We start from the raw sequence: 26,678 nt of genomic DNA, 5'->3' as shown, positions 1-26,678 counted from the left end.
AGCCTTTGCACAGGCAGCTTCACAACCTCACCACCCCTCTCTCTCACCTGTCAAAACCCTTTTCAGCCTGGATCCTGGCCTCAGTCCCCTCACGTCTTCCTAGCTCCAGCCCAGCCCGTGCTCGCGTCCTCCCTGTCTCCTCTCCCAGATGCAGCTGCTGCCCACCAGCCCAGAACCAACAGCAGCAACCAGGGCTTCATCTCCAGCGAGCCTCCCCATCCTCTGATTTTCTGAACCTCCTTTGGAAAAAAAAACAAAACTAAGCTCCTGAGTGGGCTGCAGCTCTGGGTATGACCACCTGCTCTGGGGCCAGACCACAGAAAGCAGGAAGATGCCACAGACTCGGCCAGGTTGCAGCCACGCTTGGCTGTGATCCAAGGTGAAAGGCCCAGGGCAACAGAGCTTCCGAATGTCACGGACGATAATGTGACCATCCTCCAGTGGGGATGGCCCCCTTCCCACAGCCCCCATCCCCTCATTCCTCTGTAGGGAACAGACGGGCAGATCCTAAGAAGGACTCCATTTGAGCATCCAGGGCAGCAGCTTTTCCTGCACAGCCAAGGACTGGAATCACCAATGACTCGCTCAGCAGAAGCCACGTGCCCATCACAACACCCAGAGAGACACCCCACCGTTGCGGCCCCCTACTTTCCACTCCAAGAGGAGCCACCAAGCGCTGCTTCCACAAGGAACTGAGCATGCTACCAAGAGGTGAAATTGAACAAGGCAGTGGGCAGACAATTGTCCTAGAGGATGTCGCCCCAGGCCGGACATCTGGGATGATCACGGACCCTGCCTGGCTCTCAAGGCCTCCCTGGGTCCCCTCAAGGTCACCCACAGGGACCACTGACAAGGGTCTGTATGGCTGGACAAAGACATAAAGAGGACCCCAGAGCAATTTCTGGGTCTGGACTCTGCCAGAGCCCTGCTTTCTAAGCCCACAGGACAGGCTGGCCTGAGGGGGAGGGGGCTGGCACAGCTGGGCACTGATGTACAGTCTACAAACTAGGTTGGCACTTGGGGGGCACATACTGGCTCAGGGGAGCAGGGGTGGTCTGGGGAGATGCTGTCATGATGTTCTGGTCAGAGGAGACACCCAGCAAAACTGGGTCTCACTGAGGCCCCTTTGGCAGGTGGTCCTTAGTGAACCCCACCCGGCCTCCAGGGGTTTGTCATTGCTCCAAACCAAAACAAACTCCTGTGGAGTGTGAAGTGTGACACCCCAAACATGGACATTTATAGACCCAGCACCATCTCACAACTCAGTTGTTAGTACTGTGGGACTTTCCATCACCAATGACAAATTCCAGGAGCACATCAAACACAGAAAATCCCAGAGCATTTAATAGGGAAGGAAGAAAAGCAGGTGTCTGAGGGGCAACTCCACGGGAGACTGCAGAGCGAGCTGACCATGGGGAGGTTTGTGTCCGTATCCAGCAATAATCTAGAAGGACGATATAATGAACACTTTAATCCCATTACCAACGCTTATTAATACTTACTGTGTTTCGGCCCTAATCCAAACACTTTATATGGGCATTATATCTCATTTAATCCCACCACCACCCTATAAGGTAGGCACAATTATTATCTTCTGTTTCAGAGATGAAGAGGCAATGGCTCAGAAAGGTTAAATATCTTGGCCCAGAGCACTCAGCTAAGACCTGAGCCCAGGCAGTGTGGTTGCAAGACTGCCTGCTCTTTAACCACAGTGAAAAGCTTCTCAGGATACCTGGATACTCCAAGTGAAAAGGCTTTGAACCTGGATTCATGGTACCTGGATCTTGGGCCAATTCTGCCCCTAATTTATCGCCCCTACTTAATGTAATCCTGAACAAATCATCTGAAGTTTCAGGACCTCAGCTGGCCCATACATACAAAGACAGGTTGCAGAGAATCAAGAACACACGTGCGGCATACATCCCGCCCCTCTATCACCATGGCACCCATCAGCCTCACTAATCAACCACAACACACTGAGCCCAGGTGAAGACTCACTCATTCTCTACCCTGTACTCAACTACTATGTATCAACTGGAATTGACAGATGAAATGCATTTGCTTTCCCAGAGTTAAGCTTGTTTCTAAGGTGTCTTCTGACTCTAAAAATCTACAACTGTGTTACTGGGGTTATAAGACAAAACTTTAGCCCCATTCCAAATAGATTTTGTCCTTTCATTTCCATCTTCCTTCTGCAAGATGGACATTATGTTACACGTGGTCTGCTCCACTGTCTCCCCAACCCGCAATGGACGAACTGGACGTGCTGGCCCTCTCTCTCCTCTGTCTCTCTAAGGGAGCCCAATAAAAAGGAGATCTAAGGCCAAAGCCGCTGACATAATAGGATGAAGGGGTGCAGGTTCCTTTGTGCTAAGCATTGTGTTTCCAGAAAGTTCCACTTAAAATACAAATACTCCCTAGAGACGGTAACACGGGAAATTATTATCAGTCACTGACACCTTAGCGTGAGTTTCTGCCTCTTTTTCCAGCTTCAGCAACTAGTCGAGAGCCCAGTTCTGTGGGATGGGATAGATTCCAAACACAGGTTCTGTTTCAGAGAAGGTCATCCTAAAAAGAAAGTTGTGGGAGGGGGCATTTGGGGAGGGGAGCCACTAGAGTGGCTGAGAAAGCTTAATGAATAAAACATGCTACACAGCTGCCAAGGATACTTGCATTTTAATAGGGAACAGTTTGGGGCCAAAAGAATTAATCTCTAATGGTGGAATTACAAGCATCAGCAATGATTTAGGGAGGTAATAAGCAAAGGAAGTTGTTCCAGCACCCCTGAAATCCCAACAAATGAGCTGACGTGAGTGCGCAAGCCCTCAGCAAATAGCGAATATGCTGCAAATTTAAGGGATTAATAATATTATTACTGACAACTTCTGACTCTGCCTGCCAGTGACCAAGCCTGCCACTACAGAGACAAACTCGGATGCTCATGGGAGCCCAGGACACGCACTCTTTGGCCTGGAAAGCATCCATTTGGGAACTTAGTTGCCAGAAAAACTGAAGAGAACCCTTCCCTCCATCTGCCACTTAATCACACACACTGAGAAGATGCATAATTAATTTGTTCTCAACAGTTGCTCTGTGGCTGGAATAGTGAGGGCATTTCTGGAATGGCAATTACAGGCACACACAAAAAACTGTCATGTAACAAGCAGAATAACACATCCATCCAGCCTGCTTCGCTTCCCTTCCCCATCAACCCTGTTCAGGTCATGGACCTGGGTGTGCAACAGGAGTGCGAAGGAACAAAAAACCAAATCCTGAAAGATACAGGGAAGGAAGTCTCACTTTAACCTCAGAAAGGGGAAAAGGTGCAAAGTTCAGGTACAAGGTGAAGATCAATCAGCAGGGCATTTGAGGGACAGCTAAACACACACATGAATTCAATGAAATTAAAGGATTCTTGCTAATTTCATTCATTGTGATAATGACATGAATACATACAAAAATGTCAGTTGTTAGAGATGCCCACTGAAATTACGGGTGAAAAGCCCTGATTTTTATAATTTAAAAGTCTTCAGCAAAATAAATAAATGAAGGAATTATGGCAAACTATTTTAGATCCAGGTGCATAGGGTTCACCATATTATTCTTTTTTTAAATACATCTGAAATTTTTCATACAGAGTTTTTGTCTGTGCTTTTGTTTTAAGATTTAAGGCAGATCCCTACCTGTTCCTAACATTTCACTGTAGCCCAGGAGGCTGTGTGTTTTAGACCTGGGCCAGCCTTTCTTGTCTCATTGTGTGCCACATGCCCTGTCATTCACCCTAGTCCATCATGTCAGACTCCTTTTGGGTCCTGGAACAGCCATGCTCATTCCCATCTCAGGACTCTTAGGCTTGCAGCCCCCTTTTCCTAGGGCCAACTTCATGAGCATGTGACCAGTGCTACAGTCAGACTGCACCCCACACTCAAAAGGGCTTCACACCGAGGTTTAACATGAAAGACAGAATAACACCCCCCAACAAAGATGTCCACGACCTAGTCCCTGGAACCTGTGAATATGTTAGCAGCAAAGAAGGATTAAGCCTGCAGAAGAAACTGAGGTCCCTGATCAGCTGACCTTGAGATAGATTAGCTTAGATTATCCAGGTGGGTCTAGTGTAATCACAACGGTTCTTCTAAGTGGAAGAGGGGGGCACAAGAAGAGAAGCAGAGATATGGCAGCATGGGGACCTAGCCAGACACTGCTCGCTTTGAAGATGGAGAAAGAGTGCTTTGAGCCAAGGAATGCAGGTGGCCGATAAAAGCTAGAAAAGACAAGGCAGTGGACTCTCCCCCAAGCTCCCAAAAGGAACACAGCCCTGCTGATGCTGACACACTCATTTTAGTCCAGTGAGAACCAGTTTAGATTTCCAACCTCCAGAACTGTAAAAGAATAAACCTGTGTTATAGGGGCTTCCCTGATAGTTCAGTTGGTAAAGAATCCGCCTGCAATGCAGGAGACCCTGGTCATGCAATGCATGACCTCCTGCAATGCAGGAGACCCTGATCCACTGGAGAAGGGATAGGCTACCATTAAGTTTATAATAATTGGTTACAGCAGCAATTAGGAAACTAATACAGCGTAGCTGTCTTGAAATTCTTAATCTTATCTTTGGATGTGGGTTTTTCAGATAAAGCCAAATGGGAAGATGGAGCAAGCTCACACGCAAGGGTAGGTGGAAGGCCATAATGCAATTAATAAAGTTGATGGAAGTTCACACGCAGCTCACACACAGTCCCATCTCCACAGTGGGTTCTTGGCTGCCCTTTCCCCACCCCAAGCCCAGTACCCTGGCTCCATCTGGCCTCCCTGCCTCCTCCCCACCGTTACAGCTGCTCTCCTCCCAGCAAGGCAACCAGGTCATGTTGGTGGGGGAGGCATACCTTCTTCCGTTGCCCTTTGCGCCCACTGGGGGCCTTGGTATAGACATAAGAAGGGTCAGGGTCACTTCATGCCCAGTTACGTTCCTCTTCATCCCAGCAGTGAAAGCACAAAATGAAATGGGAGGTGTCTGGCTTGGCTGACTGGGGCAAGTTGGAATGAGTGGCTTCACTCCTGCACGTATGCTCAGATAGTCATTTTCAGAGTGTAAAATACAGCTGCTGTTTTTTTGAGGGAGTTTTTTGTGATAGGATGACTTAAGGTTACAAAGGACTATGATTTATGTTGGTTACCCTTTAGTTTAACAGATGAGAGTATAACATTTAAATATCTATTTCCCTTTCTCCCCATAAGTTTTTCTGCATGTTCACAGTGAACTTGAGCTATGGAATGAATTTAAGAACCATGCCTTGAATGAAGTGTAAAAAGATACACAAATTAAAATTTTTTTAAAAGAAGGGTCAAGGTCATACATCTGTCAAGCAGTATCCCTCCACATCCTAGACCAGCATCACCAAGACAAGCTCAGCAGGTGACTCAGCAGAAACTTCTCACTCATGCCCCGTCCACGGCCTGAGCACCTCCCAGCACAGAGGCTGTGAGCTCTTGGGAGTTTCCCATCCACTGTGGGCTGGGGCAGCAGGGCTACGGGAAAGGGAGACTGACTCCCTGCCCAGCCAGAGGCCGGCATGGTCGCTGTGCACTGGGCCCTGTGAATTACATAACCCGCCCTGTCTCTTCCATATTCTCTCAGCTTTTCACGTGCTGGTTCTTTCAGCACTTCTCAGTTTCATCTGAAAAAAAAAACCCATGTCAGAGAGCATTTCCCAAGCCCAGCTTCAGTCACTCTTTATCCCATGACCATGTTTTATCTCTTTTAGGGCACTCAGCAAGAGCTGACATTATATTCACTTACCTCCTTGAGTCACTAAAAAGTATTCACCAAGCCTGTTTTATGCCAGGCACTGTTGTTAAGTGCTGAGGGTACAGCGGCAAGAGAAACTGAGTGTCTACCCCCCTGGACCACGCACTTTTGTGAGTGTCATCAATTGCTAACAATCTGCTATCCCCTCAAGAGCAGACTGTTGTACACCTGGCACCTCACACAGTGCCTGGCACATAGTAAGTGCCCAAAAACATTTGTGCAGGGACGTCCCTGGCGGTCCAGTGGTTAAGACCTCACCTTCCAATGCAGGGGCTGCAGGTTTGATCCCTGGCTGAGCTTCTCTGGTGGCTCAGATGGTAAAGAATCTGCCTGCCAATGCAGGAGACCCAGGTTCGATCCCTGGGTCAGGAAGATCCCCTGGAGAAGGGAGTGGCTAACCACTCCAGCATGGTTGCCTGAAGAACTCCATGGACAGAAGAGTCTGGCAGGTTACAGTCCATGGGGTCACAAAGAGCTGGGCATGACTAAGAGATTTTCACTTTCATACTTTTTCTTGGGAAACTAAGATCCCACATCCCTTGTGGCCAAAAAACCAACACATAAAGCAGAAGCAATTTTGTAACAAAGTCAGTAAAGACTTTTAAAAATGTTCCACATCTCAAATTTTAAAAATCTAAAAAAAAAACAAAAAAAAAAACCCACACATTTGTTGCACACCTGACCGTATGAGTAATGAGTGGCCCAGGTACTTTGGGCTGTGACTGGGCACAGGATGGAGACATCCTTCTTCATCCTATAGAGGGTGGAGCATAAAGTTATATCCTAAGAGCAAGAAATTGGAGGGAAGGAGAGGCCTGGAGACAGACTGGGGGTGGGAGAAGGACAGTGCCCCATTCCCGAAGCATGTGGCCTTCAATCAGCCTCACATATGTCCCACCATTATCTGTCAACAGTTTATTTGTATATTTAAGTGAAGTTATTCCACTAATTGGACATATGTCTCACAGTTCTACAAGGAAAAGTCTATTAAAAAGTCTTGCTGTAACAGGCAAGAGCTTTGAGGGTAGTTTTATTCAGGAACAGGAAGGGAGTTGAGTGGATTTTAATTTGGTAGAAAATAGCTGCTTGGGGCCAAGACAGTGAGAAGCAGGAAATCAAGAACAGGCTATTAGATTATTAGTGTTGTTAACAAGCGCCTCCATCACCCGTACAGCTGCAGAACGCCTTCCATCAACTTTATTAGCCGTGTTATGGCCTTCCATCTACCCCTGCCATTCCAGCGATCCCCATTTTGGAGAGACGTGGCCACTGAGGCAAGAAAAACGCATCTCACCCAAGCCAAGATGAGTGTGGCCTCGGCCCCTGAAGCCTCCCAAGCACATCAAGGGGCGAGAATTTCAGAGTCTGAGATGAACAGCCCAGGGGGTTTCAGGAGAAATGATGGAGGACTTGGAGGATGGGAGCGAGGCAGAGGCAAAACCCTGGACTGTCAAACTCCCTGAAACAGCAAGTTCACCCACACCTTGGCTGCTGGCTGAGAGGAAGCCTGGAAGCTCATCCGGTACAGGAGAGAGCGCCGGGGAGTCGAGTGGTTAGAGGCACAGGCTTGGGAGCCACACTGCCGGCGATTAAATTCAAGACCCTACCCTGGGGACTTCCCTGGTGGCCCAGGGGCTAAGAGTCTGCGCTCCCCACACAGGGGGCCCAGGTTTGACTCCTGGTTGAGGAGCTAGATCCCGCACACCACAACTAAGGAATGTGCATGCCACAATGAAAGATCCTGAATGCCACAGTGAAGACCTGGGGCAGCCAAAACAAATAAAAAACTTCAAAAAAAAAAAAAGACCCTCTTAGTGGGTTGAATGATGGCACCCAAAATATATGCCCATGTCCTAACCCCCAGAACCTCTGACTGTGACGTTCAGTGGACAAAAGGGTCTTTGCAGGTGTGATTCAGTTCAGAATCTTAAAATGAGATCTTCCTGGATTGCCCAGATAGGCCCTAAGTCCAATGACAAGTGTCCTCAGAAGAAAAGAGAAGACGGAGGCAGAGACTGGAGCGATGCAGCCACAGGAAGGCCTGGAGCCAGCAGCAGCAGCAGGAAGGAGCCCCCAGGGAGGCCTGGCCCTGTCGGCACCTTGTCCTCACAGTTCCAGCCTCTGGAACCGTCAAAGAACAACTTCTGTTGGCCACCTCCGTGGTGGCCATTTGTCATGGCAACCACAGGAAACTAGTACACCTGCTTCCTAGCTGTGGGCCCTGGGACAAGTCACCCAATCTGTGCTTCAGTCTGTCCATCTGTAAAGGAAGGGTGAGAACAACAGGATCCGCCTTGGGGTCCTTGTGAAGTTATAACACAAAGAGAGCTCTTGGCACAATGCCTGTCCCGTGGTGTTCAGTCAACGTAAACACTTGCTCTTAGCATCAGAAGCCACCTGGGGAACCCATTTTGAAAAATGGGTTCTCCAGGCCTCACTCCAAAATCATTGAAAACAAATTCTAGACTATAGGGTCTAAGAGTCTATACTTTCAAGGCTCCCCGGGTACCTCTGATTATCTGCCAGGTTAGGAACCATCTGTGAGCTGTCACATTCCCCCTCCACAACGGAGTCTCTGCTGTTTCCAGGAAGCTGTCCTTCTGCATGCTGATTTCACAGCTGTACTAAACTACCCATTCCAGCACTCAACCACCTTCACAGTAAGAAGGTCCAGCTTTTGCCAAATTCCCCATCATGTAGCTTCACCCCATTTCCCTGTTGAGGTAGAAACAGCTTGGTCAGACCGAAAGCACCCAGTCCAGGGTGAGAAAGGAAACTCCAGGGAGACTTTCAGTGGAAAAAGCAATCAGCAGTGAGAAGCCCAGCCACAGTTAGTCTGGGATGGACTCTGAGAGGAAGAAAGAGAGGCTGAAGTTGGGGCTTCTCCAGCTCCGCCCCATTTTCTGTTCAGTCGCTCAGTCGTGTCCAACTCTTCGCAACCCCATGGACTGCAGCACGCCAGGCTTCCCCATCCTTCACTATCTCCTGGAGTTTGCTCAAACTCATGACTGTTGAGTCGGTGATGCCATCCCACCATCTCATCCTCTGTCACCCGCTTCTCCTCCTGCCCTCAATCTTTTCCAGCATCAGGGTCTTTTCCAATGAGCCAACTCTTCGTATTAGTGGCCAAAGCACTGGAGCTTCAGCTTCAGCATCAGTCCTTCAATGATTATTCAGGGTTAATTTCCTTTAGGATTGATTGATCTCCTTGTTGTCCAAGGGACTCAAGAGTCTTCACCAGCACTGCAGTTTGAAAGCACCAGTTCTCAGTGTGGTCATGGGAAAGCATCCCATCCAAGGTGAAAAAGGAAACTGCAGGGAGGTTTTCTGAGGAAAAAGCCATCAGCAGTGAGAAGCCCAGCTGTGGTTAATCTGGGATGGACTCTGATATGAGCAAAGACAGGCTGAAGCTGGGGTTTCTCCGGCTCCTGCCCCATCAGCACACCATCTCTGGGGAGCAGGGCCCTCTGCCCTCCTCCAGCTGCCCCACAGAACCAGGGGGCAGGGGCAGTTGGAGAGCAGCTCGGGGCAGCATCCCCGAGGATCAAGGCAGCCCGTGTAGGCAAGGATGCTGCAGACACTGTACACGAGGAATTGGCTAATGATGATGATCGTGCTGATCAGAGTGGAGAGATGCCCTCGCGCAGGCAATGGCCTCCTGTCACCAAAAGCCAAGGGCTTATTTTGTTTCATTTCAGCTGTGGCCTTTGGAAAGAGATCACTGCTTCTGAGCAGCAGGAACAAACACCATCCCATCAGGCAGCTTACAGCCCGAAGCAGCCCTAACAGATAGACCGGGTGAGCTGGGGGGAGAGAAAAGCTAGAAAGAGAGCAGCCAAGCCCAGCAGGGGAAAGACCAAGGCAATGGTGGGGCAAGCCAGAGTTTGGCCCAGCATCTGCTACAGGCGGTGAAGCCTGTGTTTTCCCAAGTGTGACCTGGTTACCAGGGATGGTGTGCAAAAAAGTGGCATAAGAGGTGATCTGGGGTGGTACCCAGAGCACCAGAAAAACAAATCTTATTTGCATATGCATTAGACCCACAGAAAGAACGATAGTCTATCAAATCTGTGATTTCACAGATATGTTTGCTTAGAACAAAACCAAATAAAGGAAAAAAGAGTCAATAAAATGCAAAAGGTCATACCAATACATGAATAGTGGGATATAAAGTGAGTGGGAATGATAACCAGTGAATTCAAGACAGTGCTTGCTGCTGATTATACAGAAAGGAGGCTGGAATCAGGGAAGAAGTACTTAGGAGTCTACAATTGTATGGGTAAGGTATCACTTCTGAAATTAAGCAGAGAGTGTAAGGGTGGTCACTAAATTATTTTATATCTTTTTTAGGTCCTATATTTCACTCGTTTTAAAAAGATAAGAGGCATGCAGACATGGCAAAATGGGTACTGTTTCTGGCCATGGTCCATAAGTCACTGAGAAGTTTAGGGCAACCAAGAAGACAACTTGGCATTTGCATGAGCTGCCTGGGGACTACAGAAAAGCCACGCAGTGGGCCCAATCTCCAGGGGAAGCACAAAGCACGCCACATTCTCCCCCAGGGCCCCCACTAATGGGAATGGACCCCCAAAAGGCTTTCTGCAGCTCACACCAAGGCCCAACAGCCTCCTGCTGTGGAATTCTCTCTGAATCAGAAAGACGCTAGGGTCAGGGCCACTGCAGAAAGTCATGGAGGTTTGCAAGGCAGTACTCAGAAAGGTTTGCGTATATTGAAAAGGAGGTGCTAGATTCAATAGCAGACTCTGGTCTCCCTACACCACAGACCTGGTCCTCAGATGACCCAACCAGAGCAAATTAAATGCAGCTCATGCTCCTGCAGAAATTATCACAAACTCTGAGAAAGCCAGTCATCAAGGCAGCAAGGATTCAATTTCCCTCCCGCTCTGAGCAGCACACTCTGAGGCAAAATATTCCATGATGACAAACGAAAGCAGCAAAAGGAGTCTGCAGGACAGAGTCCATGAAAACTCACTGAAAAGCATCCACGCCAGGTTGACAGACACCAAACGTGCCCTGGAACAGTGGCACCATTAGAAAAGGCAACCACGGAGGAGGCAATCCAGGCAGGTACCCCCAGCCCCAGCTGGGTTAGCAGCCCCTCCCAGGCAGGGCTCCTGCCCCCAACCTCTTGGCTAGGAGTTAGCTGCTGTACGGGGCCAGAGCTACAATGAAAACACACTGATCTTCTGCAACTGGAGACTTCATGCCTGCTCCCCCAACCAGGCTGTGGGCAACTGAAGGGCAGAGGTTAAGCCTTATTTCCCTTTAGATCCTCTGAGCCTGAGCCTAACACAGCGCCTGGCACAGAGCAGGCTCAGTTAATGCCGGTTAAAGTAACAGGTGGACGGAAGAATGGTGAAGGCATGCACTGGTTTGACCAGGACAGTCCCAAGTTTCAGAGAATATTCCTAAAGAGCTAGATGCTGCCACAGTTCCCCTCGCACAGCAAGAAGATCTTTAAAATGCTTATTGAATTATCACACCCTCACCAAGCTGAGAATGTGAAGTGAAGTCAAAGTCGCTCAATCGTGTCACTCAGTCAGTCGCTCTTTGCGACCCCATGGACTCTACAACTCATGGAATTCTCCAGGCCAGAATACTGGAGTGGGTAGCTGTTCCCTTCTCCAAAGCTGAGAATGTGGTTATCCTCAAAACCAGCAGTTGTTCAGCAGCTCAAGAGTTGAAACACTTTCCCAAAACAAAAGAACTAGCATCTACTGATTCCTCTGGAGGGTCTACACTCCCCTCCATTGGGGAATGCAAACCTCCCAATATTTGTTGAATTAACAGCTCTTTGGTTGGTGGATTAAATAAGTAAAGGGATCCCAGGGAGAAAGCTATCGCGCTTGTCTCTCCTCTGTTTCCCAAGCCCACCCCAGGCAGAACCACAGCTTCGGGGCTCCCACTAGGGGAGAAGCCACACAGACATCTTTGGCTCTACTTTTTATCCAACTTGGTGCTTTCCCTGAGGTTGCAAGTGGATAAAAAGGGAGACAACCAAGTATAGAGGGCAAAGAACCTGGGACTCGGCAAGATCTGGATGTCCAAGAGCAAGTCCAGGATCTGCCACACACCTGCATGGTCCTGAAGAAAGCACAGCCTGCCTCTGAGTCTCCAGTCCCACATCTGTACATTGGAGCCTTGAGTGGGCTGATGCCAAAGATGTCTTTCAATGCATCGAGTATAAACAGCCATCGCCTTACCTGAGACACTTATTCCGCTCCTCTGACCAATAACCACTAGTCAGAAGTGGAGTCCATTTCCCCCCCAAATACCTCACCGTACGCCGTAGTTCTAAAGGTTGACAAAGTATGACTCCTTCCCCTAAAATGTAGAATTCAGTAATGCGGAAACTGCCATCCCATATTCCAGCCAGAAGCAGCCTGTGTCCCTAAACAGTCAGGTGTGAAGGTTAACAGGGCTCAACGGGCAGCAAGGGGTCTTACAGCAAATGTACAGCTGCCTCCCCTTTTGAGGGTAAGAGCGCAGGTGAAGCTCCTGTCCTCAAGTTTCAGGACCCGGAGGGAGCTCCCCAGAGGTGTAAGCTCCTCTCTCTCCCTTCTCTCGCCCTCCCTGTGGAAGGAGCAATCATCAACCGGATTGGTGAGTTTGGCTCACCTCTTCCTCTCTCCTCCCTTTTGGGATCTGGAACTGTGTCCACCAGCCCCTCCCTGCCCTAAGAGGCAGGACCCCACTTGAGAGGCTTGTCCTGCCTCATCTATACCTGGGCAGGTAAGTCTATCAAATTCAGAGGTGAAGCCCACCTGCTCCAACCCAGCATTAATCAGTAATAAAGCTGACATTCCTGTTCTCCACCTGGCAGAGCACTGCATCTCCTTGGATCTGCTTCTCAGGCCAAGAGGAAAAGAATATTTACATCACTACCTCCTAAGCTCAAATACTTATTAACAACTATAGTAATTAATATGACATACACACACCGAGGACCTGAAGTATCCCAGGAAGCAAACCACAGGAGCCCAGTGACCGGCTCCGTAACAAGAAATTGAATTCAGCTAAAAAGATTCTCAGTCACAAGAGCAATCAAGGTCCCCTCCTGATATTAGGACTCTGATCAAGGAAGGAAAAGGCATATCCTATCCCTCTCACTCTCCTGCTCTTCCCACTCCAAATACACACACACACACACAGATCCAGTATGCTTCCCCAAGAATATATCAGGACTCATTAGGCTACAAGGAACAGAAAACTGAACTCAAACCATCTGAAACAAAAAGAGAATTTCCTGGCATAAACAAATGAAAAGTCCAGTGGTCATCTAGCATCAGGCTCAGCTAGATCTCTAGATTCAAATGACATATCTCTCTACAATATTGATTCCATTCACAGATGGGCTTTCACTTCATGGTGGCAAGACAGCTGCCAGCAGCTCTAAGCCAACATCTGATACTCTCAACTAATCCAGCAGAAAAGACAGTGTCCCCTGAGGGACACCCTCAAAAGTTCTAGAGCTGACTGATGCTCACTAACCAGAACTGGCTTAGATACTCATCCTGGAATCAGAGGAATGGACTACACCGACAGCCCAAGTCACATGTCCACCCTGAGAGTAGGGGGAACCCCACTCAAACCTCATGGCACGTATATATGAGATAGGGGTGGTTCCCCAAAGGAAAATTTAGATGCTGCTCCCTAAAACGAGGATGACTCCTGCACTGCAAAATTAACATCCGTCCACTACCCCCGACCCCTCGGGCAGAATCAAGTCCGTGCTGCCTCCTCCAGCCCACTGTCTGGATGTCTGGACCAGCAGTGACTTCTTTGTGCTTTGCTGCTGTTGTTGTTTTAGTCACTAAGTCCTGTCCCACTCTTCGGGACCCCATGGACTGTAGCCCGCCAGGCTCCTCTATCCATGGGATTTTCCAGGTAAGAATCCTGGAGTGGGCTGCCATTTCCTTCTCCAGGGGATCTTCCTGACCCAGGCATCGAACCCCACGTCACTTGCATGGGCAGGCGGATTCTTTACCACTGAGCCACCTGAGAAGCCCTCTTTGTGCTTTACGCACAAGCAAGTTCACACCCGCCATCTCTGTTTATAAGCATTCTGGGCGTCAGAAGCCTGGTTCTCCAAGGTATCTGGGTCCCGTCCTGTGCCCTTACTGCATAGCAAAGTGCCCCTGTGCCCTAGAAGACACTCCTCCACCCTGGCTCCCACCCGCTCCTGACGCAGAGCTGAGTCACCACGGTGCCCACCAGCTGAGCACCAACCTTGTATGTGCTTCCCGAAGTCACTGCCAGCCAAGCTCATCTGGCGCCCGCACACTCCAGGACCCAGGGATGCTGGCTTGACAGGTGAGATAATTATGTCTTCCCCTTCACGCACTTCTCTATCATCTCTCAGACCAGAACAGATAAGTGTTCCGATAGAAGGAAACACTCCTGCGGTATTCAGTTGTGCTCTTTCATGCCACCCGGCTCCCCCTTCCTGGGTACACCTCCCGGGGTCCAGCCTGCACCCTGTTATCCGGTGCCAGCCACCACCCGCTGCTGATCTTTCGTCAATTGCCAGGCCGCGCATCCCTTATTGCATCCCCCCAGCTTCTCCTTGACCTGCAGCCTCAATGCTTTCCAGATGCCTGACACACGGAGGCCAGCTGTCTTCAGGACAACCGCTCCCCTGCCCATTCTGCAGATTCCCCAAGGCAGAGGACTTACCCCTGTTTCCATGGCCTAGATTTTCTGCAGAATGTGGCTCTGGTGGGCTCCAAAGCCCATACATAGCACTGCTGAGTTGGAGAAAATGGGGTAAGGGAAAGCAGGTGGCGTTGAGTCTCAGAGACAAGGACTTCGAGATCTTCCAATAAAAGCTAATATTTCATTCATTTGTTCGTCCATTCAACAAACCTTTATTTAGGACCTGCTGTGTCCTGGGTACTGTAACAGGTGCCGCAGATGTTCTCTGTCCTCATGGAACGTACCTTCTAGTAGACATCTGACTGACTTTTGATACCTCTTTTATAGTTATATTTATAAAAAACTGGCTCAGACACTGTCCATATAATCCTCCGTAAGTGGCAGAGCCACCTGTGGCCCACAGACAAGGAACATGGCACTCCAAAAGGTTGAAAGACCTTCTTAAAGCACAAGCTCAGGTCTTCTGACTACAAACCTTACTCTTTCTGGGGTGTTTCCCAAGGCAGGGAGCTAGCAGGTTACAGCCTGGCGTTGAAACAGATGTTAACTCAGTTTCAGGCCTCACGGATAGAGGTAGAAGCTGCGAAAAAAAAAGAAAGACCCAGTCCCTGATCTAAGGGAATTTATGGTCTAAAGAGAGAGAAAGACACATAACCACCTATCGTGTATACAGAAACAAAGATAGAGTGATTAAATCCAAATAGGAAGATATCTCTGGAAAGATATCCAGGAAGCAATGATCACCTCCAGGCAGGAAAACTGGGTACCTGAGAAACGGGGAGAGGAGGATCATTTTGTATGTTCAAATATTATATATTTTGAATTGTGTACCACTGAATTTACTTCCCATTTAACGACACTTTGAGGATGCAATCAGCCAAATACTGAATGTGGGAAATGTCTCAGGATAAATGATCTGGCTTCTTCAACAAGCAAATAGTTTCTCAGAAAAGGAGGGAGGGAACATATTATGGACTTGAAAACATATAGAAAACATCAATCAAACGTAATATATTCACTTTGGGTGGATACAGGTTTAATCAACTTAAAAAAAAATTTGGGGGGGACAACGAGGAAGATTTGAATATAGACTAGCTATTAGAGGTATTAAAAAATTATCATCAATTTTGTTAGGTATGATGAAAGCTGAGCACCAAAGAATTAATGCTTTTGAACTGTGGTGTTGAAGAAAACTCTTGAGAGTCCCTTGGACAGCAAGGAGATCCAACCAGTCCATCCTAAAGGAAATCAGTCCTGAATATTCACTGGAAGGACTGATGCTGAAGCTGAAACTCCAATACTTTGGCCACTTGATGTGAAGAGCTGACTCACTGGAAAAGATTCTGGTGCTGGGAAAGATTGAAGGCAGAAGGAGAAGGGGACGACCGAGGATGAGATGGTTAGATGGAATCACCAACTCAATGGACATGAGTTCTAGTAGCCTCCAGGAGTTGGTGATGGACAGGGAGGCCTGGCATGCTACAGTCCATGGGGTCACAAAGAGTCAGACACAACTGAGTGACTGAATCATCATGTTCCTATAGTTAAGGTGTTTTTTAAGGTCCTTATCTATTACAGATAGACACTGAAGTTTTTACAAATAATATGATCCTGGAGATTTGCTTTTAAGTATTTCAGCAAAAAATAGTAACAAATGAAGTAAATGAAGGAATTAATAAAGGGGACAGCAGATAAAACAAGACTGGCAAAATGCTGACAATTCCTGAAGCTGGATTAACAGTTCCACAGGGGTTCATACTACTCTACCCTTTTGGATGGTTGAAATTTTCATAATGAAAAGTTTAAATAAAAATTTTAAAAGTAATTATTCCAGCCAGCTAGGATGACTAAGGAGGAAAGCATCACAGAGGCAAGGTGTCTGTGCTGAGTCCCGAAGGATAATGAGGAATTTTCTAAGGGGCAGAGGGCCTTCCAGGCTGAGCCAAGATACACAGATCTATCACACACCTCTCTCTGTCTATCACACACCTCTCTCTGGAAGAACCGAAGGTATCTATCATGCTCAGTTGCTCAGTCATATCTGACTCTGCAACTCTCTAGACTCTGATCCACTAGGCTCCTCTGTTCATGGGATTCTCCAGGCAAGAATACTGGAGTGGGTTGCCATTTCCTCTTGCAGGGGATCTTTGCGACCCAGGGATCCAACCTGCATCTCTTGTGTCTCCTGCATTGGTAGGAGGATTCTTTACCACTGTGCCTCCTGGGAAGCCCAAAGATATCTCTAGTTGACCCCAAACTCAACTTACATCCCACACAAGTGCCCTCTTGCTTAATCCCCTAACTTTCTGGGACATGTAGGCAGAGCACCAAAATCAACTACCGTTTTCCAAATGAGACCGGAGTGTGTGGTCGACAGCGCCACTCAGAGGCCTAGAGCAGGGGTAGCCTTCAGAGGACAGGAAAGCAATTAACCTCAGTTTTGCCTGACGAGGCAGTTTGAAAGCCAGCTGAGTTATCAGGGACAGCCTGCCTTCTGCCCTCCTGAGTCATCGCAGACACTTGCGTTCCCCGGGAACACACACCGGCCTCCCCAACAGCACCTTTTAGATTTATAACCTTAGAACCAGGGGGTCCAGCCTCATGGCAGCCTGGCAGCCCACCCCCTGGGCGTTAAAACAGCTCCCCTCCTTCCTCCCAAGCCACCTGCCTCAATCCCCACCCCGTCTCCTGCCCACCTCCAGCTGCACGCCAGAAGCTTGCTGGCTTTGCAGTCATCTCTGGACTTATCTGGCCTGGCTCAGATGGGTCCCATGGGTCCTTACCTTGGATCGAAGCTGCAGGTATTCCTCTGAGCCATAGGGGACACTCCTCAGGGATGTAAGATAGTCATAACTGATCACAGCTGTCTGTGAACCAAGAAAAAGGAAGGCTTAGCACCAGACATCAAATATTACTCCACTATCCAAGGCCCACATCTACAGTCCCCTGACACAGGTGGCATGTCCAGAGAAGCAATCCTATCTTGTAGAGGCCTTGCCCCCAGATTCTGGTCTAGCTGGTTTCTCCCTATCAGTCAAGGCTCTGCACAAATACCACCCCTGCACAGACCCTCAATCTAAAGAGACCCCCACCCACTGGGAACTCCCAATTATTTATCATGACAAACCGCCATCCAAGGTTGCCTTGCTCATTGGTTTCCTTGTATATGGACAGTCTCCACTTCACTAGAAATTAAGCTCTATAAGCACAAAGGCATATCCTTCCTATTCATCATCGTATCCCCGCCATCTTTCACAGTGCCAAGCGCACAGGTGAGTGCTCAACAAATACTAGTTAGATGAATGCTGTTGGATAAACTTATCCCATCTCTCTGTATCACAAATAAACACCATTTCATATTTATGTTTGCTCTAACAGCATAAGTTTTAAATCTAGGTCCCTTGGTCAAAACTCCATAAGAGGTTCCCTTATGTTTGATGAATCAGAAAGTTACAGGCTCCCAGGGATCTCAGGTACAGAGGAGCCTTGAGGGTTGCTGAGCCCAAACCTTCCTTTTTAGAATTTAGCAACTGAGGCCCTTAGAAATTAAGGGGCTTAACAAGGCTGGTATTAAGAAGAGTCCTTTGTCTATATTCCCAAATCCATTCCTTTGTCTATACTCCCAAAGTTTCATTCCATTCCATATATACTTACTGAATACCAACCACTAGCAAGACGTGGCCTGAGTGGTCCACAAGGATAATTAAGACCAGAGCCCTGCGTTATTCTCAGTGAAATAAGTCAGACAGAGAAAGACAAATAGTCAATGATATCACTTAAATGTGGAATCAAATGATATCACTTAAATGTGGAATCTAAAAAATACAACAAGCTAGAGAATATAAAAAAAGAAGCAGACTCACAGATACAGAGAACAAACTTTATGGTGTGGTCACTCACCTAGAGCCAGACATACTGGAGTGTGAAATCAAGTGGGCCTTCAGAAGCATTACTATGAACAAAGCTAGTGGAGATGATGGAATTCCGACTGAGCTATTTCAAATACTAAAAGATGATGTTGTCAAAGTGCTGCACTCAATATGCCAGAAAATTTGGAAAACTCAGCAGTGGCCACAGGACTGGAAAAGCGAAGTTTTCATTTCAATCCCAAAGAACAGCAATGCCAAAGAATGCTCAAACTATCATACAATTGTGCTCATTTCACATGATCACACAGTAATGCTCAAAACCCTTCAAGCTAGACTTTAGCAGTACATGAACAGAGAACTTCCAGATATACAAGCTGGATTTAGAAAAGGTAGAAGAACCAGAGGTCAAATTGCCAACATCCATTGGATCATAGAGAAAGCAAGGTAATTTCAGAAAAACATCTATTTCTGTTTCACTGACTATGCTAAAGCCTTTGACTGTGTGGGTCACAACAAACTGTGGGAAATTCTTAAAGAGATGGAATACCAGACCACTTTATTGTCTCCTGAGACCCCTTATGCAGGTCAAGAAGCAATAGTTAGAACCAGACATGGAACAATGGATCGGTTCAAAATTGGGAAAGGAGTATGTCAAGGCTGTATATTGTCACCCTGTTAATTTAATTTCTATGCAGAGTACATCATGCGAAATGCTGGGCTAGATGAATCCCAAACTGGAAACAAGATTGAAAGGAGAAATATCAACAACCTCAGCTATGCAGATGATACCACTCTAATGGCAGAAAGTGAAGAGGAACTAAAGAGCCTCTTGATGAGGGTCAAAGAGGAGAATGAAAAAGTTGGCTTAAAACTCAACATTCAAAAATTGAAGATCATGACATCTGGTCCCCTCACTTCATGGCAAATAGAAAGGGAAAAAATGGAAGCAATTTTTTTGGAGCCCTAGATTTTATTTTTGGGGGGCTCCAAAATCACTGCAAATGGTGACTGCAGCCATGAAATTAAAAGACGCTTCCTTCTTGGAAGAAAAGCTATGACCAACCTAGACATATTAAAAGGTAGAGATACATTACTTTGCCAACAAAGGTCCATCTAGTCAAAGCTATGGTTTTTCCAGTAGTCATGGACAGGGGTGAGAACTGGACCACAAAGAAGGCTGAGCACCAGTGTTGAAGAACACTCTTGAGAGTCCCTTGGACTACAAGGAGATCCAACCAGTCCATCCTAAAGGAAACAAGTCCTGAATATTCATTGGAAGGACTGATGCTGAAGCTCCAACACTTGGGCCACCTGATGCAAAGAGCTAATTCATTGGAAAAAAACTCTGATGCAGGAAATATTGAGGGCAGGAGGAGAAGGGGACGATAGAGGATGAGATGGTTGGATGGCATCCCCAATTCAACGGGCATGAGGTTGAGCAAACTCTGGGAGATAGTGAAGGAAAGGGAAGCCTGGTGTCCTGCAGTCCACGGGACTGCAAAGAGCGGGACACAACTTGGTGACCAAACAATAGCAGTGGGGAGAGGGAAATAGGGAAGGGCAGAATTGGGGAAGGGGATTAACAGGTACAAACTATTAGGTATAAAATAAGCTACAAGGATATATTGTACAACATGAGGAATATAGCCAACATTTTTAAATAACTATAAATGAAGCATAGCCTTTAAAACCTGTGAATCACAATATTGTGCACCTGTAACTTATATAATATCATACAGCAACCATATTTCAATAAGAGGATTTTTAAAATATCACCCCCCCCCCAAAAAAAAAAAAAAAAGGACCAGAGCCTGGATCTTTAAAGAGTATACAGCCCAGTGAATCTATAATAATCTCAATAAAAATTTCAAAAGAAAAAAAAAACTAAGCCAAACAAAAACAAAACTCAAGTGCCCTAAATGCAATGTGATATCCTGGAGTAGATCCAGAAACAGAAACAGAATAAAACTGATCAAATCCGAATAGAACCTGGAATTTAGCAAATAGCAAGGTACCAATGTTACTTTCTTAGTTTTCATAAATGTATCATGGTCATGTAAGATTTTAATATTAGGGGAAATTGGATGAAGGGCATATGGGCACTCTGTACTATCTTTCCAACTTTTCTATAAACCTAAAATGACCCCCAAATAAAGCACTTATTTAAAGAAGAAAAGAATGTACAACCCAGTGGCTGGTTTATATAGCACTGACTTATACCTTCATCCCTCCTCTCTAACTATGCAAATTCCTAAGGTTCCATCCAACCCCGCTGCCCCTAAGACACGCATCCTGACTCCCAGCCCACAGGACTCACTCCTGTGTCTGAGGTCCCACAGCAGCCGTCACCTGAGTCACGCAGGTTGACACTGCTACTGCTATTGCTAAGTTGCTTCAGTCGTGTCCAACTCTGTGCGACCCCACAGACAGCCTCCTACCAGGCTCCTCTGTCCCTGGGATTCTCCAGGCAAGACCACTGGAGTGGGTTGCCATTTCCTTCTCCAATGCATGAAAGTGAAAAGTGAAAGGGAATTCGCTCAGTCATGTCCAACTCTTAGCGATCCCATGGACTGCAGCCTACCAGGCTCCTCTGTCCATCGGATTTTCCAGGCAAGAGTACTGGAGTGGGGTGCCATTGCCTTCTCCACAGCTTGACACAATCCTGGGCTTTAGACTGTTTTTCTGACCCATCCAGGTGTGGACACTCCTCAGTCAAAAGCTCTTTCAAGACAGTTCGTTTCTACCCCTGAAGCCTATAAGACAATGCTGGGCTCAGAAAGGGCCCCTAGCAAGCACATGGGAATCGTTGCATATTCCATGGTCTATGTATCTATTTGCTTATCGTGAGCTATGATAAGTTCCAGTTTACCTTGAGGAGCAGGCCCCATGTCTGAGCCAGGCTGGGGAGAAGACAGGACAATGCTGAGTATTAAAAGAAACGACCAGACAGATTGTGCTTCGAAGTATATATCTACACCAAGGGGAGGAATGCATGAGCTCATCCTGCAGCAGACCAAGAATGAGAGAAGGCGTGAAGCATGTGGCCACCTGCCTACCACGGAGCAATTACACAGCGCTCTCTGGAGGAGCCGCCTTCAACAGAGGTACAGAGGGCACCATCACACCAGAACATGTCGCTGAGCCACTGGAGAAAACCTCCAACAGTCAAATATTCAGCTCAGCTTCTCTTAGTCTGGGGCTTGGGGCACATCCCCAAAGTTCTTTCACGCCCCGATACTCTGAGTGTGAGCCCGGCGTCCGTCATGAACTGTTCCCAGGAGCTCACTGGAGGCAGACCAAGTTTTCGGCTAGGATTTAATCAAAGCTGCAAACGCCTCTTTCCCTGTGTGTTTGCTAAGGAGACCGCCTGATGAGTCGGTCCCTAAAATAAGATACGGAAGGTTCTGCAAAGGTAACGTTTCCAGAACAGAGACCCCAGGCAATCCCACTGTATGTTTAACTTCAGGATGGCAGAGGTTGTGTGAACAGGGGCACAGGGCGGTAGGGGGGGCAGTGCACCTCCATGACAGTGCAACTGTGTAGTGGGAGCTTCACACAGGTCACGGTACACGTGTATCGCCGATGAGTGTGACTGGCGAGTCCATCAGCTATATGCATGAACATCTGCAAGCAGTGCTGCGGTTCCTCTGCCCCTCCCGAAAGGAGAAGAACCTACCGTGGCCACTGCTCGGCCCACCCTGACAGCACCAAAGTCGTTGGGGTCCAAGTACTTGTTGCTGTAGAGGCAGATGCCAGAGGCAGCGAGAGCCACGCTGGTCCACGAGGCGAGCTTGAGAGCCCTTCTGGCCATGTCCCCAGACCCTGCAGTGGGAAAGCAGAGCAAGGGGAGCAGTTAAAGGGTTTCATACGGAGCCAAATTCAAATCGGGGCTCTGCCACTTAATAGACTGTATGATTTTGGGGTCATTTTCTCAACCTCGCTGCATCCACATTGCCTCATTTGTGAAACGTGATGATACCTACCTCAAAATTTGCTGGGGAAGCACTTCCCTGGTTGTCCAGTGGTTAAGAACCTGCCTGCCAATGCAGGGAACAAGGGTTCGATCCCCAGTCCCGGAAGATGCCACATTCTGAGGAGCAGCTAAAGCCCATGTGCCACAACCACCAAGCCTGTGATCTAGAGCCCCAACTACTGAGCCCACACGCCGCAACGAGAGAAAGCTCATGCGCTGTGACGAAGACCTAGTGCAGCCAAAATAATATAAACTAAAAAATAAATTTCAAAAAAAATAGTAGTTGGGATAAAATGAGATCACGTGTATGAAATGCTGAGCACAGTATCCAGCACAAGTCAATGCTCAAAGCCCTTCTTCCTTTCACAGTACCAGGCACTGCGCTAGGCACTAGGGAGACAGCAAAGAAAACAAAGCTCTTAACGCTCTAGAGGGGGTGACAGATCATAAGGTATGTATTAGAAGAACGGCAGGTAATCAGTGCTGAAAAGAAAATCAAAGCGGATAAGAGAAAGGATGACGAATATGTAGTCAAGCATGCTGCTTTAGATAAGAGAACCGAGAGCATGGTAATTTCTGTTACCTGAAAGCTATTATTATACCAGTGAGCTCGCACAGGCATTGTCAGCCCTCTCGGCCCAGGTTGGAAGGGGCCACAGCCAAAACGACAGGTGCTCAGAAGCTGCCAGGTAAGCCCTCCACATCGGATCGATTTTCAAACTATTTCTTTTGGATAGAATATAGACAGCCCCTTTTCTAGACTGTAAGCTCCTTGAAAGACAACACCATGGCTGTTATTACTTCATCCACTCCCAATCCCATAGGCTGCTTTACGGCTCAAGGTCCCCCTGCAGATATGCTCCAATTAACCAAACTCACAGTTCCGCTCAGCTGAACCAAGTGGGCTACCAGCTCTCTGATACTTTCCCCACCCTACTTGTACTGCTCAGTCCACCAAGTGGCTGCACAGTCTTTGAGGCCACTGCACCCAACGGGCAGCTTCCCCTTCAATTCCGAGAAATATTCCATCTAACATCCTGGACCACAGCTGCAGCTGCCAGTGAAGAAGACCCACCCAGGAGAAGTGCCACCACCAAGCCACCCACAAGTACAAATCCGGCACAGACTTGGAGGGGGAAATTTCCTTGCAGCAGGAAAATTTAGGTCATCACCCTGTTTGTTTCTGCGCTGGACTGTCTATGACCATCCCCTCCCTGATCTGTGCCTCTGATTCCCCTCCATATGGAGACAATTGCTGTAAATAGCCTGTCTCTGCTTTCTTTAAAGTCAGTTTTGACTCATGCCTTATAATATAGTCACAGATTTTTTTTAAAGTATCCACAGGGACAGCTTCTTTCCATTCTTTTACTTTCAACTTACACTCTATACTATCTCTCTAAATAGTATATAGTGGGTTTTGTCTGTTTGCATTTAATATAGTCACTTATGTATTCTGACTTAATTTTACCATTTTCTGTGCTTTCTATTTTCCTACCTGTTCTGTGTCTTTTTCTCTCCTTTCTTGACTTTTTGGGACCCAGTTCTTTTTATAATCCCATTGTTTTTCCCTCTGCAGTCTTCTTTTCCTAGCCAACATTTCTAAAGTGTGGTTAGAAGAACACTTGCAAAAAATACCAATCTGGGTGCCATTTCAAAAATGCAGATTTCTGCTAGACTCGCAGACCCAGAAAACAAACTTATGATTACCAAAAGGGGAACGGGTTGGGAAGGGCTAAATTGGGAATTTGAGATTAACAGAGACACACTACTGTGTATAAAGTAAACAACACGACCTACTGCATAGCACAGGGGACTATATTCAGTATCTTATAATAATGTATAATGGAAAAAGAATCTGAAAAACAAAAATATGCTTAAAATAAATCACTTAGCTATACACCTGAAACACTGTAAACCAACTATATTTCAATAAAAATTAATAATGATAATGATGTAACAGTAAAAAAAAAAAAAATGAAGATTTCTGAAGCCCACTCTTTGGCCCGCTAAATCAACACTGGGTGTAGGACTTGGGAATCTGCATTTTAATAGGAAACATAATGGGCTATTTTTCTGCAAAGTTTGAGACCCATTCTTGTTAATATTTCATTTTTAATAGAGGCTTCATGTGTTCAAATTCATCAGTGAAACCATGCCCCCAAAACAAGCCTTCCAAGTTTATCCTACCCATTCACACCCCAGATGACTGCATTCACCCCAGGAGGATGACTGCAAGCAATTATTTTTAAAGGGATAATTTAAGAAACTCATTTCTTTCACTAAACACAAATGTTCTGGCCCAACTCCTGGGATCAGTTCCTAACTCTGCAAGTAAGGGCTTTGTAGATAAAAAGAATAAATTAAACCATCTTGCAGTGTCCCCTTTACCCCATCCCTGTTGTTGTTGTTCAGTCCTGTCCGACTCTTTGTGACCCCATGGGCTGCAGCAAGCCAGAATTCCCTGTCCATCACCATCTCCTGGAGCTTGCTCAAACTCATGTCCATAGAGTCAGTGATGCCACCCAACCATCTCATTCCCTGTCATCCCCTTTTCCTCCTTCAATCTTTCCCACCGTCAGGGTCTTTTCTAATGAGTCAGCTCTTTGAATCAGGTGGCCAAAGTATTGGAGTTTCAGCTTCAGCATCAGTCGTTCTAATAAATATTCAGGGTTGATTTCGTTCAGGATTCACTGGTTTGATCTCCTTGCAGTACAAGGGACTCCCAAGAGTCTTCTCCAACACCACAGTTCAAAAGTATAAGTTCTTCTTTATGGTCCAACTATCACATCTATACATGAGTACGAAGCTAGTGGAGGTATTGGAATTCCAGCTGAGCTACTTCAGCTGGAAATAGCTTTGACTACATAGACCTTTGTGGGCAAAGTAGTATCTCTGCTTTTTAATATGCTGTCTAGGTTTGTCACAGCTTTTCTTCCAAGGAGCAAGCATCTTTTAATTTCATGGCTGTAGTCATCATCCGCAGTGATTTTGGAGCCCAAGAAAATAGTCTCTCACTGTTTCCATTGTTTTCTCACCTATTTGCCAAGAAGTGATGAGACCAGATGCCCTGATTTCATTTTTTGAATGCTGAGTTTTAAGTCAGCTTTTTCACTCTCCTCTTTCACTTTCATCAAGAGTCTCTTTAGTTCCTCTTCACTTTCTGCCGAAATAGTGGTGTCATCTGCATATGAGGTTATTGATATTTCTCCTGGCAATCTTGATTCCAGCTTGTGCTTCATCTACCCTGGCATTTAGCGTGATGTACTCTGTATATAAGTTATATAAGCAGGGTGACAATATACAGCCTTGACGTACTCCTTTCTCAGTTTGGAACCAGTCTGCTGTTCCATGTTTGGTTCTAACTGTTCCTTCTTGACCTGCACACAGATTTCTCAGGAGGCAGGTAAGGTGGTCTGGTGTTCCTATCTCTTGAAGAATTTTTCACAGTTGTTGTGATCCACAGTCAAAGGCTTTAGCATAGTCAATGCAACAGAAGTAGATGTTTTTATTGAATTCTCTTGCTTTTTCTATGATCCAACGGATGTTGGCAATTTGATCTTTGGTTCCTCTGCCTTTTCTAAACCCAGCTTGAACATCTGGAAGCTCTTGGTTCACATACTGTTGAAGCCTGGCTTGGAGAATTTTTAGCATTACTTTGCTAGCATGTGAAATGAGTGCAATTGTGCAGTAGCTTGAACATTCTTTGGCATTGCCTTTCTTTGGGATTGGAATGAAAACTGACCTGTTCCAGTCTTGTGGCCACTGCTGAGCTTTCCAATTTGCTGGCATATTGAGTGCAGCACTTTCACAGCATCATCTTTCAGGATTTAGAATAGCTCAACTGGAATTCCATCACCTCCACTAGCTTTGTTCATAGTGATGTTTTCTAAGGCCGACTTGAATTCACATTCCAGGATGTCGGGCTCTAGGTGAGTGATCACACCATTGTGATTATCTTGGTCATGAAGATCTTTTTTGTACAGTTCTTCTGTGTATTCTTGCCATCTCTTCTTAATATCTTCTGCTTCTGTTAGGTCCATACAATTTCTGTCCTTTATCAATAAAGGACATCTTTTCATGAAATGTTCCCTTGGTATCTCTGATTTTCTTGAAGAGATCCCTAGTCTTTCCCATTCTGTTGTTTTCCTCTATTTCTTTGCATTGATCATTGAGGAAGGCTTTCTTATCTCTTCTTGCTATTCTTTGGAACTCTGCATGCAGATGTTTATATCTTTCCTTTTCTCCTTTGCTTTTTGCTTCTCTTCTTTTCACAGCTATTTGTAAGGCCTCCCCAAACAGCCATTTTGCTTTTTTGCATTTCTTTTCCATGGGCATGGTCTTGATCCCTGTCTCCTGT

At 46.7% G+C, this 26,678-nt stretch overlaps 1 protein-coding gene across 2 annotated transcripts in view; it reads right to left on the bottom strand.

The window, feature by feature from the left end:
- The window catches only part of ADCK1 (aarF domain containing kinase 1), a 138,173-nt gene that overhangs the window by 92,155 nt on the left and 19,340 nt on the right, over positions 1–26,678 (bottom strand). For both annotated transcript variants that reach the window (XM_010844396.1, XM_010844397.1), the window contains exons 2-3: positions 22,025–22,170; positions 17,263–17,346 (exon numbers count right to left, since the gene is read on the bottom strand). In XM_010844396.1, the coding sequence (XP_010842698.1) occupies positions 17,263–17,346; positions 22,025–22,170 (230 nt within the window). The remainder of the gene's footprint in view (positions 1–17,262; positions 17,347–22,024; positions 22,171–26,678) is intronic.

This window comes from Bison bison, unplaced genomic scaffold, assembly GCF_000754665.1.
Source record: "Bison bison bison isolate TAMUID 2011002044 unplaced genomic scaffold, Bison_UMD1.0 scf7180017864201, whole genome shotgun sequence".
Lineage (NCBI taxonomy): Eukaryota > Metazoa > Chordata > Mammalia > Artiodactyla > Bovidae > Bison > Bison bison.
The sequence above is the reverse complement of the archived record's forward strand: the minus strand, read 5'-3'. Positions and strand labels throughout refer to the sequence as shown.